Here is an 18,564-nt window from a genome sequence, read left to right on the forward strand (position 1 = left end):
AATATTTCAGTCAGGGTTCAAAACGTCTGAGAAAACTCACTGGAGATGATAATAGTGAAAGATATCACGTTCATATTCATCACCCTTCTCTTTATGGACTTTAAACTTTGGAAAACAAGACCGAAATTCAGTTAAATATATTAGCCATATTTTGAATACGCTGACAAATCTTTGTCCTCTCGGGTCTTTCCTCCACGCGCAGTGGCACACGGCAGAGCCAATGATCTTCAAGCAAAAACACCACGTCACTTTCTGTTGTGGAAGCCTGCTGAAGTCGACCAAGATCGGTTTAAAACAATAACTTGCCGGCGTCCTTTTAGAGATACATTATATTCAATCGCCAGGTAAGACATTTTTTAATGCGCTGTGATTCGGAACGCATTTATTTTTCTGTAAGTTTATTTGGGAATAACCGTTACTGGTGCAGTTTTAGTGTTTTGGTGAAAACCTCTTTACATGATAATTAACGTTAAAAGCTGAAATTCCACAGACGTTTATAAACTAGCTATATCAGCATTGAATTATGAAGAAAACGGCTATACAACTTAATCATGACTGATAATAGGTAAAGTGCTGCTCCACAGACTGTTGTGTGTCATGTGGGTTGTTTGGGTCTGTAACAGATGGTCACGTTGTTTTAGAAGGATTGATAGATTTAATTTATATCATATGTCATTATATTTTGCTTATAGAAGTAAACTGTTGCAAACAGCTGACAGCTGATTTTCCACCGGTTTAAGGGAACAGCTGTGGTTGATGGTGGAAACTGGTCTCAAAATAACAGAAAAAAAGAAGTGAAGCTGTGGGCATCTGGCTAGTCACATGACTAGCCAGATACTAATCACTTCATTTTTATCATAAATTAATACATTTTACTCTTATAAAATATTAATCATGGGTGAGACAAATGCATGTTTCTACTCACTTTTTTTTTTCATTATAATTTAATAAAAATGTAATGTCAATTGCGTCATACCCGCGTTAACCCTCGGTTTCCGGTTTTATTATGTAGAAACCATGGAAACACCAAAGACGCTTTAATATTTACATGTTTTAATAGACAAGGGAACAACTGTTTTGATATATTTATAGACAGAAAACTAATTGTTGTTATATAGCTCAACATGTTTATTCTTATTGTTTAAATCTAATTTTCTTGATTTTTTTTTTTTGGCGAGTACCATGCTTTACCATGTATGGAAGTAAATTAATGCCAAATGTTTTTGAAATAAAAAGCTTGTTGAATTGCTCTAAATGAAAAAAAAAAATGCATTACATTAGCTGTACTTGCATTTAGATGCACTGTATTTTTAAGGCTTGCATTTTTATGGGATGAAATTCAACACAGTCGTATATTTAAGCTGTGAATATTTCAATTAAAAATATTTCACACACATTTTCATTATTAAAAATTAAATAATTCATATTCACATTTCAAATTTCACTTCCAAGATATTTATTCTGTTTAAAAATACAACCTATAAAATTCGACTAGAAATTTTCAGTCCATTTTATTTCACTTTACAAATTCGCTTCCACAAATTCAGTGGCTCAAATTCGGCAGAAAATTCAACATTTCACATCCGGGAACTGCAGGAAGAGCAGTAGAGTGCCGATGCATCATCTCTATCTGCTGTTAGTCTTCTTCACCAGCAGGTGTCGCTAGCGGCTGTTTAGGAAGACCAAAGCAACGCTAGTAAGTCATCATTCATTCATAAAAACGGATTTACAGAAATGGAGCAAGTGGTAAGTGAATGTGTGATGATTATCAGGGCCAGTATAAATGCAGAAAAGCTGATAAAGACACAAAAGCTGCATTTATGTTTAATTCAGTGTATTTACGCTTACTTTCCCTGTGTAGCTACAGCTTTCTCTCCAGTGAACAAGATAACGTTATTGCCCGATGCTGGTGTACAGATCAAACGTTAAATCTGAGATATACATATATTTCTCTCTGTTGATAAGTTTCCTTAACTTTATATCGCAGCGCGGTGTTGTAATACTAGGGCTTCCCTCATCCGTCATAGGATTCCCCTGCCATCAGGACATATAAAACTCTTAACACAGCTTAATGGACTCGTACAGTGATATAAAAGACCAAACTCGCACCTCATTTGTGATGTAGGTTAGACTTTATAGGCTCCAAGAAAGCAGATACTGGCATTAAGTTGATTTGACGCTGAACGTTTGATTATGATATTCGCAAATTTAGGGACCGTCTCTAAAGTTACGACATTCTGTATTCACGTTTCTACCTTCTACCAAAATCTTGTAGACACACATGCACATATACATATTCAAACACACCTCACTCAAAGCACATGCATATATACTATTTCTTTTTTTTTTTTTTTTTTTTTTTTACATGTTCATCACACAATTTTTTTTACTTTGTTCATTTTTTATTTTACCTGATCATAGATTATCCTGCTTATACAAATTTTAAATAAAATTTAGAAATAAAATTAACTAAGTAGAACTAATTGTGTGATGAATGTGTAAAAAAAAGAAAAAGTATATGTGCATGTACTTTGAGTTGAGTGTGTTTGAATGTGTGTGTGTGTGTGTGTATGTGTGTGTGTGTGTGTGTGAGAGAGAGAGAGAGAGAGAGAGAAGGGTGCATCACTCTTCGACCTGGCACCTATAGATGAACACTTCACAGGTAGTTTTGGTGATTGTAAATCATTCTCATCAAATGTTATTGAGCTTCTAATTATCCAATACAGTAGTGAAATACATAGCAATCTTTACATATTACTTGACAGTTTATTTGGAAACACTTTACAGTAAGGTTCATAATGTATTAACTAATGTGAACTATCCATGAGCAACACATTTGTTGTTGTATTTGTTCATCTTTGTTAACGTTAATAAAAATACAGCAGTTCATTGTTCATGTTACTTCACTATGCATTAACTAAAGTTGACAAATACAACTCTTGATTTTAATAATGTATTAGTAAATGCTGGAATTAACATTAACAAAGATTAGTAAGTGCTGTAGAAGTGCAGTTCATTGTTCGTTCATATCAACTATTTAATATAAAGTGTTACCTTTTATTTTAATAAACATCAATAATCTAAAAGGTTTGCATTATACCTGACACCTAGATAAACACTTTAGAGTTGGTTTTGTGACTAAGTCATTCTCTTTAAATGCTATTGAAGGTAGAAACGTGAATACAGAATGTCGTAACTTTAGAGACGGTCCCTAAATTTGCGAATATTATAATCAAACGTTCAGCGTCAAATCAACTTAATGCCAGTATCTGCTTTCTTGGAGCCTATATAGTCTAACCTACATCACAAATGAGGTGCGAGTTTGGTCTTTTATATCACTGTACGAGTCCATTAAGCTGTGTTAAGAGTTTTATATGTCCTGATGGCAGGGGAATCCTATGACGGATGAGGGAAACCCTATTATTACAACACCGCGCTGCGATATAAAGTTAAGGAAACTTATCAACAGAGAGAAATATATGTATATCTCAGATTTAACGTTTGATCTGTACACCAGCATCGGGCAATAACGTTATCTTGTTCACTGGAGAGAAAGCTGTAGCTACACAGGGAAAGTAAGCGTAAATACACTGAATTAAACATAAATGCAGCTTTTGTGTCTTTATCAGCTTTTCTGCATTTATACTGGCCCTGATAATCATCACACATTCACTTACCACTTGCTCCATTTCTGTAAATCCGTTTTTATGAATGAATGATGACTTACTAGCGTTGCTTTGGTCTTCCTAAACAGCCGCTAGCGACACCTGCTGGTGAAGAAGACTAACAGCAGATAGAGATGATGCATCGGCACTCGACTGCTCTTCCTGCAGTTCCCGGATGTGAAATGTTGAATTTTCTGCCGAATTTGAGCCACTGAATTTGTGGAAGCGAATTTGTAAAGCGAAATAAAATGGACTGAAAATTGCTAGTCGAATTTTATAGGTTGTATTTTTAAACAGAATGAATATTTTGGAAGTGAAATCTAAAAGGTGAATATGAATTATTGAATTTTTAATAATGAAAATGTGTGTGAAATATTTTTAATTGAAATATTCACAGCCTAAATATTCGACCATGTTGAATTTCAGCCCATAAAAATGCAAGCCTTAAAAATACAGTGCATCTAAATGCAAGTACAGCTAATGTAATGCATATTTTTTTTCAAATAGTGCAATTCAACAAGCTTTTTATTTCAAAAACATTTGGCATTATTTTACTTCCATAACCATGCCTCAGAGAAAAACACTATTTTGTGAAGTAGCTAACATAGCATAATCAGATGCAGTTTTATTTTTAGTAACAGTAATACAACATTGTCTCCATCATACAATTCGTTTTAAAATTAATTGCCATTTATCAACACAAGTCATCCAGCATTTAATGATATTCTAATATCGATCTATCTTACTGCGGTGTGCAACAGTATCTCACAGCAGCCGCCGAGCGAACGCACAGAATAGCGTTATAACATCATTTTCAACACACTTAAATGTATCTAATATGATAAACAGAGCTGCGTTACCTCATACTCATGACCGGAAAAGCAGAAGCTGCGCCGGCGACTGTGTCATAATAAAAGTTCCTCTGCTCGTGAGGCATGTGTTGCTCAATCGCTCCACGTTCAGCTCCAAAAACACTCGGTCCTGCTCTGCTTCATACTACAGTAACGCTAATAATCGCATCCATGAACATGATTTCTTCCTGCGTCCTATCCCTATTCTTTTGCACCGTCCGTTGAGGTGAAGACCACATGTTTCAAGATTCCGCGCTCAAACCTGGCGTCATCAAGCTACGCCTTTGTTTTGAATAGGCCTCTAGCAGACAGAATTCTTACATACTGCACCTTTAAGTAATTAACAATCCACTTCCTTTTCACCATTAGCACAGAGATCAGTGGTTGAATAACATCACAGCCATGCACACACTGACACTGAGGGACCTGATGTGGATATGGATGCTGTGTCTGTGGTGTGCATCATGTAACTGTGGACCAGATCCCAGGAAGCGGGAGGCTCTGATAAGGCTGGAGGCATCTAGACGGACTGGAGGCAACATAACATTGGACGAGAGAGAGAAACTGCTTGACTCAAAACTTCAGAAAATGAAGCAGCATGATATGGAAACAGGACCGTTCCCACCGTCTATGCATTTCTTCAAGGCGAAACGCTTCATCGATCAAAGTCCTGTTTTTAATTTGATTCAAAGGATGCCCAAAGGTGCAGTAATCTAATGATGCATATTGTGTAGTTTGTGATTTGAATGTATAATAATCTGATAAACAAATTGCAGCCTTTTGGCTTCTTTTAAAAACATTAAGAACTTTTGAATGGTAGTAAATGTATATAATGGTATATAAATATAGGCTCCACATAGACTTAAGTATGTTGATTTATCCAATTTATCATTTGTCCAGGTGCAGCCCTTCATGTTCATGACTTTGCTATGGTAGATGTGGATTGGCTAGTGAAGAACGTGACCTACAGGGAGAACTGCTACGTGTGCTTCACAGATGTGCAAACCGTGCAGTTTATCTTCTCGTCTGGAAAGCCTGCATCTCGTCCACACTGCTCCTCATGGACCCTGCTCAGATCCCTCAGGGAGAAGATTAAAAACAGCACCGATTTGGACAACAGGTAGAGCCTGAGAAAACTGCAGTAAATCTGAGGCAGTAGCTGAGGGATGTTTGTCTCAAATTTTCATTTGTCTCCACAGTTTCATTCGAAATCTCACACTCTTCACTGAGGACCCAGACCGAGACTATCCTAGCCAAGATATCGTGTGGAAGAGATTTGAGCAGGCGTTCTTGGTGGCCTACGGTCTGGTCACCTATGCACCTGTGTTCAAAGACTACCTCTATGAAGGTCTCAGACAGTTTTATGAGGACAACATCATGTTTGTGGAAATCAGGGCACTACTGCCAGCGGTATGAATAAATTTACCCTTAAAAACAATACAAAATCCATTTAAAATGATGGAAGCTTGTTTCCGCCACAGAATAAAACAAACATAATTGTGACATTTTATCTCACAATTTTGAATTTTTCTTTCAATTGCAAGATTATATCTCAAAAATGTGATTTTTTTCCTCAAAATTGCATGTTTATATCTCACAATTGCAACCTCCTAAATGCGAGTTTACATCTCGCACTTCTAACTTTTTTATGGAAGCTTGTTTCCACCAGCGAATTAAAAAGGATTATTGCAACTTTTTTTCTCACAGTTGTTTATATGTCACAATTCTGACTTTTTTCTCAGAATTGCATAATATAAAGTCGCATTTGCAAGTTATAGTCAGAATGGTGAGATATAAAGTCGCAATTGTGTGATTTAAAGTCTGAAAAGAAAAAATACTTTTTTTCTCAGAATTGCAGGTTTATATCTCGCAATTCTGACTTTATAACGTAATTTTGACTTCATAACACGCAATTCTGACTTTATATCTCGCAATTCTGACTTTATAACGTAATTTTGACTTCATAACACGCAATTCTGACTTTATATTTCGCAATTCTGACTTTATATCTCGCAATTCTGACTTTATATCACGCAATTCTGACTTTATAACTCGCAATTCTGACTTTATAACTCGCAATTGCATGTTATAAAGTCAGAATTGCCATATAACCCACAATTCTGAGAAAAAAGTCAGAATTGTGAGTTATAAACTTGCAATTGCTGGAAAAAAAGTCACAATTGTGAGATAAAATGTCGCAATTACCTTTTTTATTCAGTGGCAGAAACAAGCCGCCATACTTTTTTACTCAGAATTGCGAGTTTATATCTCACAGTTATGACTTTTTTTCTCAAATTGTGAGATATAAACTCAAACTTTAAAGCAGAACTAAGTAACTTTTTACCTTCATAAATAGTTCTTAAAAAAGACTTTTTCATAAAAAGTCCTTACGATGGTTAATTGACTTGTAGTGGTGTGTTTGAGGTGAGCACTAACCCCCTCTGGCACGTCTACACCAGAAAACAGCACTTGCAAATTGAGCTGCGCCGACCCGACACAATCTCGCCTCATGTTCACGTTCACACGAGAGTGACAAAACGCTTTACGGTAATTCAAAAACAATGTATATATTATGACTTTATAAGACAATTTCGAAAATTATCCACCTCCATCGAGAATTCTTGTACTGTATTTGCAAAACTACTGTGCTGGTGAACGTTGTAGTCGTTGTAGTCCAGAGCTGCGCTTGGAGTATTTACGACAGTGTGATTCACTGAAGGAAACTGTAGGGGGAGATTCGCAAATCTTACTGAGTTCCGCTTTAAACTTTTTTTCTTTTTTTATTCCATGGTGGAAATAAGCTTCCATATTAAATAGAATGTACAATAAATAAAAATTAATATGTGCTCATGTTTATTTGAAAATATCAAGACATATGAACTTGATGGCAGACTGAATGATAAGGACTGGAGTATGCGGGCCTGCCAGGAAGTTGTGAGAAGATTTACAGCACACTATCCAGACTTCTTAGGGGCTCGGGTTGTTTTTACCGTCCACAGGTAAGATAAACATTGAACTAGTTCAAATATTTGTCTTATTCAAGAAGGTTTGAATTGAACAGAAATCATTTCCCTGTTGCTCTTAGGGGAATAAATGCAACTGAGGCAGTGAAGGCAGTAGAGGAAGCAATGACACTACAAAGGAACTTTCCAGATATCATGGCAGGTTTTGACTTTGTGAGTATTTGATGGTTCGGTGATGAGCATGTTGCTGAAATACACAATACGTGAATAAACTTTAGAATTTTTATAACTCCAGGTAGGACAAGAAGACCTTGGAAGACCTTTGTGGTACTTCAAGGACGCTTTGAGTCTACCTGAAGACAGGGGTGTTAACCTGCCCTACTTTTTCCACGCAGGAGAGACAGGTTTCCTTTGACATCTTTGTTCTTTCATCTGGTACAAAGCAGTGTAACTCAAAGTCGTCCTTTAGGCTCAAAAAGATTGAGTGCTTGTTCTTTTTTCTTGGTTGCTATAGTAACTTTATTCGCTTTTCCCACACAGATTCACAGGGAACAGATGTTGATCAGAACCTCATGGATGCTCTTCTATTCAACACCACACGTATCGGTCATGGCTTTGCCTTGGCACGTCACCCTGTAGTTAAAGAGCTGTCTAAAAAGATGGGCGTACCAATTGAAATCTGCCCCATCTCAAATCAGGTACATCATCATCACTCATTATGCCTTTAAAGTCAAAACTGATCCAATGTACTTCCCTAATGCATGTTCCTGGTTTTATTGTTTAAGTGTTAATCAGTAGCCAAAGAGCTATTTAGGTAGCTACAGTCAAACCAAAAATTTTTCAGACATTTTTGATATATTTTTACTAGTGGGTGCAGGACACTATAGTTCATTTATGTAAGTGAGGATAGCAAAATAAAATAAACTGGCATATTATACTCAAAAATTATTCATATAGTGGACTAGCAGTAAAATTGTCTGAATAATTTTTGGTTCCAAATTTTTATCAATTTTACTGCTAGTCCACTATATGAATAATTTTTGAGTATAATATGCCAGTTTATTTTATTTTATTTTATTATTACCATGTTTTCTTAAGTGTTACCTTACATAATTAAGATAAATATTTCTGACACAGTTTAACTCTGAGATCTTGTCATATTTCATTACCATTGTTTTAAACTATAGTGAATAAACTGTAATAATGAATTAAATGTTCAAGGTGTCTGAATAAATTTTGGTTTGACTGTATATTCCTATTTAGGTAAAATCACAATTCTGATGAATATCCATGTCTGTTTGTGATAATTATAAACATGCTACAATCACAACATGTTAAACAGTTAATAAATGAGAGAAATGGTGAAGAAAATATCAATATAATAAATGTCATAATAATAATAATATAGAAAATATTATAAATGTATGTATTATGTAATATTAACATATAAATTCTACTAATTTATTTTTCAAGGTTATGTTTTTATGAAATGTACTATTTGAAATTGATATACACTATTGTTCAAAAGTTTCAAGTCAGAAAGATTTTTAAAATATTTTTGAAATAAGTCTCTTACGTTCACCAAGGCTTCATTTATTTGATAAAAGTACAGTAAAAACAGTAATATTGTGAAATATTACAATTTAAAAAAAAATGTATTACTGTTGTGATCCCTTAGAAATCATTCTGATAGGCCGATCTGATGCTCAAGTAACATTTCTTATTATTATATCAATGTTGAAAACAGTTGTGCTGCTTATTATTTTTGTGGAAACTGATGCATTTTTCCCCAGGACGCTTGATGAATAGAAAGTTCAAAAGAACAGCATTTATTTGAAATGGAAAACTTTTATAACATCATAAATGTCTTTACCGTCACTCTTCATCGATTTAAAGGGATAGTTCACCCAAAAATGAAAATTTGATGTTTATCTGCTTACCCCCAGTACATCCAAGATGTAGGTGAATTTTTTTCTTCAGTCGAACGCAAATGATGATTTTTAACTGCAACCGCTGCCGTCTGTCAGTCAAATAATAGCAGTAGATGGGAACTTCAATTATAACAGTAAATAAAACTTGCTTAGACAAATCAAAATTAAAACCTGCGGCTCGTGACGACACATTAATGTCCTAAGAGACGAAACGATCGGTTTGTGCGAGAAACCGAACATTATTTATATAATTTTTACCTCTAATACACCACTATGTCCAACTTCATTCAGCTTCCTGCTAGTGAGGTCAAAAAACGCGTTCTGAAGACAGAAGTGATGTTCTTCCCATATACTTCAATGAGCGCGAGACATCACTTCCGTTGTCAGAGCGCGATCCGACCTCACTAGCCGGAAGCTGAACGAATTTGGACATAGTGGTGTATTAGAGGTAAAAAAATATATAAATACTGTTCGGTTTCTCGCACAAACCGATCGTTTCGTGTCTTAGGACATCAATGTGTCGTCACGAGCCGCAGGTTTTAATTTTGATTTGTCTATGGAAGTTTTTCGACTCTTATTGTTCAAGTTCCCAATCACTGCTATTATTTGACTGACAGACGGCAGCGGTTGCAGTTAAAAATCATAATTTGCGTTCGACTGAAGAAAAAAAATAATCTACATCTTGGATGCCCTGGGGGTAAGCAGATAAACATCAAATTTTCATTTGATTTAATGTGTCCTGCTGAGAAAATGTATTCATTTCTTTCAAAAACAAAAATAAAAAAAATCTTACTGTTTCCAATCTGTAGGTTATCTTGCTGTTTTGGTACATATTTTCATCTTTCAGTCTTTGCTATATTTATGTTTCATTGCAGCTGTCTGAACAGCCACTTATTTGAAAATACTAATAATGCTGTGACTCTTTGTCAGGTGTTGAAACTGGTCTCAGACTTGCGGGACCACCCGGCGACAGTGCTAATGGCTGAGGGTCATCCTGTAGTGATCAGCTCAGATGATCCAGCTCTTTTTGGTGCTACTGGCCTTTCACACGATTTCTATGAAGCCTTCATGGGCTTTGGAGGAATGAGCTTTAATTTAGGCACATTGAAAGAGCTGGTCATAAACTCCCTCAGGTAACACGTAACTACAAGTGCCATATTTTAGGATTTTTAGGATGAGTTTTTGAGTTTATATGCCATTTATTTGTAACTAATTTGACCTCTCGCTCTTCATTTCTAGGTACAGCTCTTTGCCAAGTCAAAGAAAGAAAAAGGCTATTGAGGTTTTGCTGGTAAAATGGGACAAGTTTGTCTTGGAAAGTTTACTTTGACAGGTGGTCTCTAAACCAGGACAATTGTAAAGGCATTGTTTACAGGATGTTTTCCCCTTTTGTTTATCATATTGGTGAACTTACACTGTTACTTCATGTGAAGAACTTAATGTAACATCTTGAACTGACCTGTGCTGCCATCTGGTGCAGAACCTGTGTACTGATCGTCTGTACTTCCACTGAAACAAAATGGAGGACTCTTTTGTAAATACTAATTGTGATTTAAACTTTACATGACAGCAGCATATAGGTGTTTACAGTGTAGAACACTTCAGGACACCTGATAAACCATCAAACTTGTGATTTATAATGTCAGTTCTTTTTAATGGAAAAAAAAGGTAAATATTAAAGTTTTGAAGAGTATATTTTTACTTTTAATGACCTCGGTAGGTTGTTTTAAGTTACCTTATTTCAGTTGTTTAAGAATATGTAACTTGTTTTGTTTATAACATGAATGTTTAAATAAAAAAACTACTGTGACAACTCCATATAATCTTTGCCTCCATATACTTTGTGACCTATTAAAAATTGTGCAGCTTCCACTGGAGTCCCCCGTCTATTTAAAGCCAAGGTGTTGACCGTAAAATGATACGGTGTATTGTCCTCGATCGCTGAGCCCTGATGGTGTTCATCTTTCAGGTTCCCGCTGTAACGTTTATCTACTGCTGGTGTTGAACTGGGAAAAGTAGCGCTCGTCTGGAATGTTGGTGGACAGATCCTCAAATTGTTTCTTCCTGTGAATGGAAACAGTGCTTGCATTTGTTACAAAATAAACCACTCAAGTAACAGAATAATTTTTTTATACTAATATAGTATTTGTTAATATTCTTAGAATTCATTAATTTTATTTTCAGTTTTCATTTTAATTCAAGCTTTAGTAATTTTACTGTTTTTGTCATTTGTATTAGTTTTTTTATATTTCTATTTAGCTTTATTTTTATTTCAGATTTAGTCTTTTAGTCATTTTAGTACTTTAATTTAGTTACCAATGACACATTTCTAATTTTCCTTTAAAGATGCCCTAGAATTAAAAATTGAATTTACCTTGGCATAGTTGAATAACAAGAGTTCAGTACATAGAAATGACACAGTGAGTCTGTTTCCTCCTTATATAAATTTCATTTGTTTAAAAGACCCCAGACGAACAGGTGAATCTCAACATAACACCGACTGTTACGTTAATATGTACGCCCCCAATATTTGCATATGCCAGCTCATGTTCAAGGCATTAGACAAGCCAGTATTAACGTCTGGATCTGTGCACAGCTGAATCATCAGACTAGGTAAGCAAGCAAGAACAATAGTGAAAAATGGCAGATTGAGCAATAATAACTAACATGATCCATGATATCATGATATTTTTAGTGATATTTGTAAATTGTCTTTCTAAATGTTTCGTTAGCATGTTGCTAATGTACTGTTAAATGTGGTTAAAGTCACCATCGTTTCTTACTGTATTCACAGAGACAAGAGAGTCGTCGCTATTTTCATTTTTAAACACTTGCAGTCTGTATAATTCATAAACACAACTTCATTCTTTATAAATCTCTCCAACAGTGTAGCATTAGCCGTTAGCCACAGAGCATAGCCTCAAACTCATTCAGAATCAAATGTAAACATCCAAATAAACACTGTACTTACGTGATTAGACATGCTGCATGACGAACACTTTGTAAAGATTCATTTTGAGGGTTATATTAGCTGTGTGAACTTTGTTTATGCTGGTTAAAGGCAAGTGCGAGCTCCGTGGGCGGGGAGCGTGAGGAATTAAAGGGGCCGCAGCCTAAATCGGCTCATATTTAATGATGCCCCAAAATAGGCAGTTAAAAAATTAATTAAAAAAAATCTATGGGGTATTTTGAGCTGAAACTTCACAGACACATTCAGGGGACACCTTAGACTTATATTACATCTTTTAAAAAGATGTTCTACAGCACCTTTAAGTTTTTAATGTAAAATAGTTTACTGGCTAACTTTAAATGGTAAAATAATAAAAATTAAATATCAGAGTGGAGTTTGTTAAAGTATGTGATACCTGGAAATGGCAAAAATTGCAGAGAAAATTAAAAATGGCTGACTTCCTGTTGGGTTTAGGCTATGGCTCTAAGAGAGGTATAAGCTTTATGTCGAACGTCACATGAAAAAACAGGAAAACAGGTCTCATCGCATCCTCTTGTGTTAAGTGTTAGCAGTATGAACTGACGGTGATATCAATCAGCTAGTTATTTTTACTGTTGCCATTTTATTCAATTTTAATTCCCAAATGTTAGTTAGAAAAAAAATACTTTTAGCTATCAATCTCCATATGCGATGGACATTGGTTATGCTCATATTTGGTAGCTCCTTTGAAGGCATCTTGAGTACAACAGCTCTATATTTAATGAAGCACATACAAAAGGAAGCAATGCAACCTGTTTTACAGAATACAGAAGTTTGTTGGCATGTTAGCAGAACCTGATTTCAAAAAGTGCAACATGTTCATGGATCAACAGTCCAATCAACCAATCAGATTTGAGGGACAAGTTTACAGTTTATGTCAAATTAAAGGGATAGTTCACCCAAAAATGAAATTTTTGTCATCATTTACTCCCCCTCAAGTTGTTCCAAACCTGTATAAATTTCTTTGTTCTGCTGTACACAAAGGAAGATATTTGGAAGAAAAATAAATAAATAAATAAAATATATATATATATATATATCATGGTAGTCACTAGGGGGCGAGATCTGCTTGGTTAAAAACATATCTTCCTTTGTGTTCAGCAGAACAAGAAATGTATACAGGTTTGGAATAACTTGAGGGGGAGTAAACAGTGACAGAATTTTAATTTTTGGGTGAACTAACCCTTTAAGGCTTACAATCAGGGTTATGTGCTTCTACATCAGTGTAATTCACATATCATTTCCCTCTGAAATGATAGGGTTAGGGATAGGGTTGGCCTACATTTTCGGATAGGAATATTGTTCCAGGATCAACAAAACTTGGCAAAATCAGATTTTGCCTCACTGACTTCAGAAACCCTTATCAGATACCCTTACCACTTCTGATGTGTGTGCAAAGTCTCATGAGTTTTTGAACATGTTTACGACCTTGAATTGATTAATTTCAGAGAAGACGACAAAGAAGAAGAATAATAAATGGAGGAATTCCAATAGGGTCCTTGCACCATCAGTGCTCGGGCCCTAAAATTATTGTAAAATTATTAATTCAGTCGTGTGTGCTAATCAAATATAGTCAATCAAACCCATTGTAACTCACTGAGCATCATGGGCCTGGGCCAGCTGTGCATTGGTGTTGTCCAAAGCCCTGCGCAGCTCCTTATTAAAGCGCGCTTGCTGTCTTTCTAGCAGCAGTGCAGCACGGGCTGATGCCATGTGCTCGTGATGCTCCTGAAGCTCCTTCTCCCGTTGCTTCATGACAGCACTCTGCACATATTTGTTCAGTTTTTAACAAATACTTCTATTTTGATCTTTTGCAACATTTCATTATGTTACCTATAGATAAATAAAAGTCATTTTTGGGCTTTACCTTCCTATCTTCTGCTTGCTGCAGCTGGTACTGTGTGTACTGCTGGAGCTCTTTAGGACTCATTCCCTTGTAATAGTCCCTGCGCATACGAGACAGACCCAGCACACTAACATTCTGTTCAGGGTTTTCCATCAGCAGGTCCCCATTTAGCTGGTTCAGGATGTCCGTCTGGTTGTTCTCCTCTTCCTCATGATGCTCTTGTAGACGTCGATGTGTGATTTCTGCAGCCTGTGGTCAAGCAGTAGCAAGGAACAATGGGAAAATTATAGTTCTTTGTGAATTTTAAACCTTATTTTCTTCTTTTTGTCTCTACTTTGTGGACTTTAAAGGGATAGTTCACCGTAAAATGAAAATTTTTTCATCATTTGCTCAACCTCATGTTGTTCCAAACCTGTTTGAGTTTATTTCTTCTGCTGAACACAAAAGAAGAATTTTAAAGAATGTTGGTAACCAAACAGTTGATGGACCCCATTGACTTCCATAGTATTTTTTTCCTACTATGGAAGTCAATGGGGTCCATCAACTGTCTGGTTACCAACATTCTTCAAAAATATCTTCTATTTTGTTCAAAAGAAGAAATACGATTTGAAATCACTTGAGGATGAGTAAGTAATGACAAAGTTTTCATTTTTGGGTGAACTATCCCTTTAAGTCATCAGTGACTCACCAGTGCCAGGTTAAAGTTTTTGGTGGCGATGGCTGTAGCTCTTTTGCATTGTTCCTCCATTTTCTGCAATTCAAGAGCTCGGTTGTCCAGAAACAGTCTGCTCTGATCATACTGATGCACTATACAGTTTGTAAAAAGAGAAAACATTGATACTAGGGCTGGGAAAACATAATTTATGGTAGTAGGCAAACTAGGTAGTAAGCACACTAGGTAGTAAGCACACTAGTAAGCACACTAGGTAGTACGCACACTAGTAAGCACACTAGGTAGTAGGCAAACTAGGTAGTAAGCACACTAGGTGTAAGCAAACTAGGTAGTAAGCACACTAGGTAGTACGCACACTAGTAAGCACACTAGGTAGTACGCACACTAGTACGCAAACTAGGTAGTAAGCACACTAGGTAGTACGCACACTAGTAAGCACACTAGGTAGTAAGCAAACAAGGTAGTAAGCACACTTGCACACTAGGTAGTAAGCAAACTAGGTAGTAAGCACACTAGGTAGTAAGCACAGTAGGTGTAAGCAAACTAGGTAGTAAGCACACTTGCACACTAGGTAGTAAGCACACTAGTAAGCACACTAGGTGTAAGCACACTAGGTAGTAAGCACACTAGGTAGTAAGCACACTAGGTGTAAGCAAACTAGGTAGTAAGCACACTAGGTAGTAAGCACACTAGGTGTAAGCAAACTAGGTAGTAAGCACACTAGGTAGTAAGCACACTTGTAAGCATACTAGGTAGTAAGCACACTAGTTGTAAGCAAACTAGGTAGTAAGCACACTAGCACACTAGGTAGTAAGCACACTTGTAAGCACACTAGGTAGTAAGCACACTAGTAATCACACCAGGTAGTAAGAACACTAGTAATCACACTAGGTGTAAGCAAACTAGGTAGTAAGCATACTAGGTAGTAAGCACACTAGTAATCACACCAGGTAGTAAGAACACTAGTAATCACACTAGGTGTAAGCAAACTAGGTAGTACGCATACTAGGTAGTAAGCACACTAGTAATCACACTAGGTAGTAAGAACACTAGTAATCACACTAGGTAGTAAGCAAACTAGGTAGTAAGCACACTTGCACACTAGGTAGTAAGCACACTGGTAAGTAGGCAAACTAGGTAGTAAGCACACTAGGTAGTAAGCACACTAGTAAGCACACTAGGTGTAAGCAAACTAGGTAGGCAAACTAGGTAGTAAGCACACTTGCACACTAGGTAGTAGGTAAACTAGGTAGTAAGCACACTAGGTAGTAAGCATACTAGGTAGTAAGCAAACTAGGTAGTAAGCACACTTGCACACTAGGTAGTAGGCACACTAGGTAGTAAGCACACTAGGTAGTAAGCACACTTGTAAGCACTAGTAGTTTACTAGGTAGTTACTACCTTTTTCTTGTAGCTGTTGTTTTGCTCGCTCCAGTTCTTCTTGCTGTTGTAGGCTCCATGCTCTGAGCTGCTCCTGCTGCTTCCTCAGCCGGTCCTTCTGGGCCAGATCTTCTCCAGTCAGTCCCGGAAGTATCCGCACCCCCTCCTGCTTCTTCAGCAGCTCTGGATCGTTCAGATCAAACTCGCGTCTACTGGTAGTTTGTTGAAATTGTTGCCTAAATTGCCCGATGGCTTCATTCAGCAGACGCTCATCTTTCTTCTGCCGCTGCTCCAGGACACAGGCTACACGATCACTGCACAGCAGGTCATCAGCTGAAAACACAAAAGAGAAGAAGGTCAGCCTCAATGTAGATTTTATGACTTATGCTATTCAAGTTAGGGATGAACATTATATCAGCCACCATATCGGTATCGGTCGATATATGTCCTTTTTTAATGTTATCGGTCTGATAAGAAAATTTGGCCGTTTTTTATTGTTTGAAATATGATTGGAATCACTTTGAAAAGGAAACTGTTCAAGGGATAGTTCATCCAAAAATGAAAATGATCCCATGATTTACTCACCCATAAGCCATCCTATGTGTATATGACTATCTTTCAGATCGGAGATACATTTAAAAATATCCTGGCTTTTCCAAGATTTATAGTGGCAGTGAATGGGGTTCTGTTTTGAAGCCAAAAATAAATACATCCATCCATCATAAAAATAATCCATTAAAAATATCAATTTTTAAAACTTTCTAAATTAAAATAACTAGCTTCCGCCAGACGACCGTACGCATACTGTGCAAGTCGACTACAAGAGTAACACCTGATGCGACGTATGGCGCAGGATGTAGGAGTATCATAAGCTTAGACGCCTCTCGCAGTTCAAACAAATAGGGCTGTGCAACAAACTCTTCTCTTATATCAAAATCCTTCGATATTTCTCTTTAAAATTTGTCATTTTAGACTTCTAATTCATGACCTTTGCACATCCTCATTTGTCATTGCGTTATGCGTCAGGTCAGAGTTCACTCTTCCGCCGCAAAACGAGCATACGTCCGGAAGCTAGTTGTTTTACTTTATAAAATTTTAAATATGGATATTTTTCTTACAAAATCCCATCGCTTCATTTTAGAAGGCCTTTATTAACCCCTGTAGCTGTATGGATTATTTTTATGATGGATGGATGCATTGATTTTGGGCTTCAAAACAGGCCCCCCATTCACTGCCATTATAAATCTTTGGAGAGCCAGGATATTTTTAAACATATCTCTGATTGTGTTCACCTGAAAGAAGATAGTAGAATGACTTGAGGGTGAGTAAATTTTTGGGTGAACTAACGTTATCCCTTTAAGTGCAACATGTGCAGCGCAAATCTAACACAAAATGCACAAAAACCTTGTAACTGTTACTTGTCAATGTATGAATAAATAAATATTTTGTGATAATAGATACAGAATAAACAAAAATACTTTAAAAATCAGTATTACATTTACACTGGTCACACACTCACCATAGACTTTCAGTTCATTTGCTTCGCGTTGGTCTTTCTCTCTTCGTTCTTTAACTTGATGGTCGAGAGCGTCCTTGTCAAGCTGTCCAAGACAGAAATCAACAAAACGAATTTGTAAATGCTGTTTACAACTGTATAAAGATGTCTCCAGCAAACAGACTTACTCCAATCGTGCGGACTTTGTCATTAAAGATCCTCTCTCGTCGTTGCAGCTCCCTGTTTCTCTTTCTGTCAAGTTGTACAGCTGTTATTCGGTCTGACAGAAGCTCAACTTGATCCATTGTATGTCAACACTATAAATCGATATAGCGAGCAATACAATAATGAATGTTTCAATCGACCAACTGGATGTCACGAAACGAGAAACCCACAAACAAACACGTTGCTAAGAGACTGAATATACATGTTTGAAAATGGCGCCCTCTCTCTGTTATTTGTCATGATGCAGCTGCCGGTTGCATAAAATTACGCTTAAAGCTGCAATATGTAACATTTTTGCAGTAAAATATCCAAACCCACTAGACTAGTGTTATATATTTTGTTCACTTGAGTACTTACAATATCCCAAATGTTTCCAACTATTTGTAAATTGTGAGAAAATTGCAATTTTAACCAAGGCTCCGGGACGTGTGAGGAGTCGCCTGTCAATGGCGTCATACCCGCGTTACCCTCGGTTTCCGGTTTTATTATGTAGAAACCATGGAAACACCAAAGATGCTTTAATATTTACATGTTTTAATAGGCAAG

At 36.5% G+C, this 18,564-nt stretch overlaps 2 protein-coding genes across 2 annotated transcripts; one reads left to right on the forward strand and one right to left on the reverse strand.

The window, feature by feature from the left end:
* Nucleotides 1–34: 34 nt before the first annotated feature.
* On the forward strand, nucleotides 35–11,240 carry ada2a (adenosine deaminase 2a). Its single transcript, XM_067379559.1, has 10 exons — nucleotides 35–344; nucleotides 4,886–5,219; nucleotides 5,417–5,636; nucleotides 5,716–5,926; nucleotides 7,388–7,515; nucleotides 7,602–7,692; nucleotides 7,775–7,883; nucleotides 8,020–8,177; nucleotides 10,341–10,543; nucleotides 10,650–11,240. The coding sequence occupies exons 2-10, from the start codon at nucleotides 4,919–4,921 to the stop codon at nucleotides 10,738–10,740; spliced, it is 1,512 nt and encodes a 503-aa protein (XP_067235660.1). The 5' UTR covers nucleotides 35–344; nucleotides 4,886–4,918; the 3' UTR covers nucleotides 10,741–11,240.
* Nucleotides 11,241–11,261: 21 nt separating this feature from the next.
* ribc2 (RIB43A domain with coiled-coils 2) lies at nucleotides 11,262–18,147 on the reverse strand. Its single transcript, XM_067379560.1, has 7 exons — nucleotides 17,982–18,147; nucleotides 17,818–17,899; nucleotides 16,320–16,631; nucleotides 14,934–15,052; nucleotides 14,267–14,494; nucleotides 13,997–14,163; nucleotides 11,262–11,474 (listed from the first exon to the last, which is right to left on the reverse strand). The coding sequence occupies exons 1-7, from the start codon at nucleotides 18,096–18,098 to the stop codon at nucleotides 11,396–11,398; spliced, it is 1,104 nt and encodes a 367-aa protein (XP_067235661.1). The 5' UTR covers nucleotides 18,099–18,147; the 3' UTR covers nucleotides 11,262–11,395.
* Nucleotides 18,148–18,564: the final 417 nt, after the last annotated feature.

The sequence above is a fragment of the Chanodichthys erythropterus genome, chromosome 24 (genome assembly GCF_024489055.1).
Source record: "Chanodichthys erythropterus isolate Z2021 chromosome 24, ASM2448905v1, whole genome shotgun sequence".
NCBI classification, from domain to species: Eukaryota; Metazoa; Chordata; class Actinopteri; order Cypriniformes; family Xenocyprididae; genus Chanodichthys; species Chanodichthys erythropterus.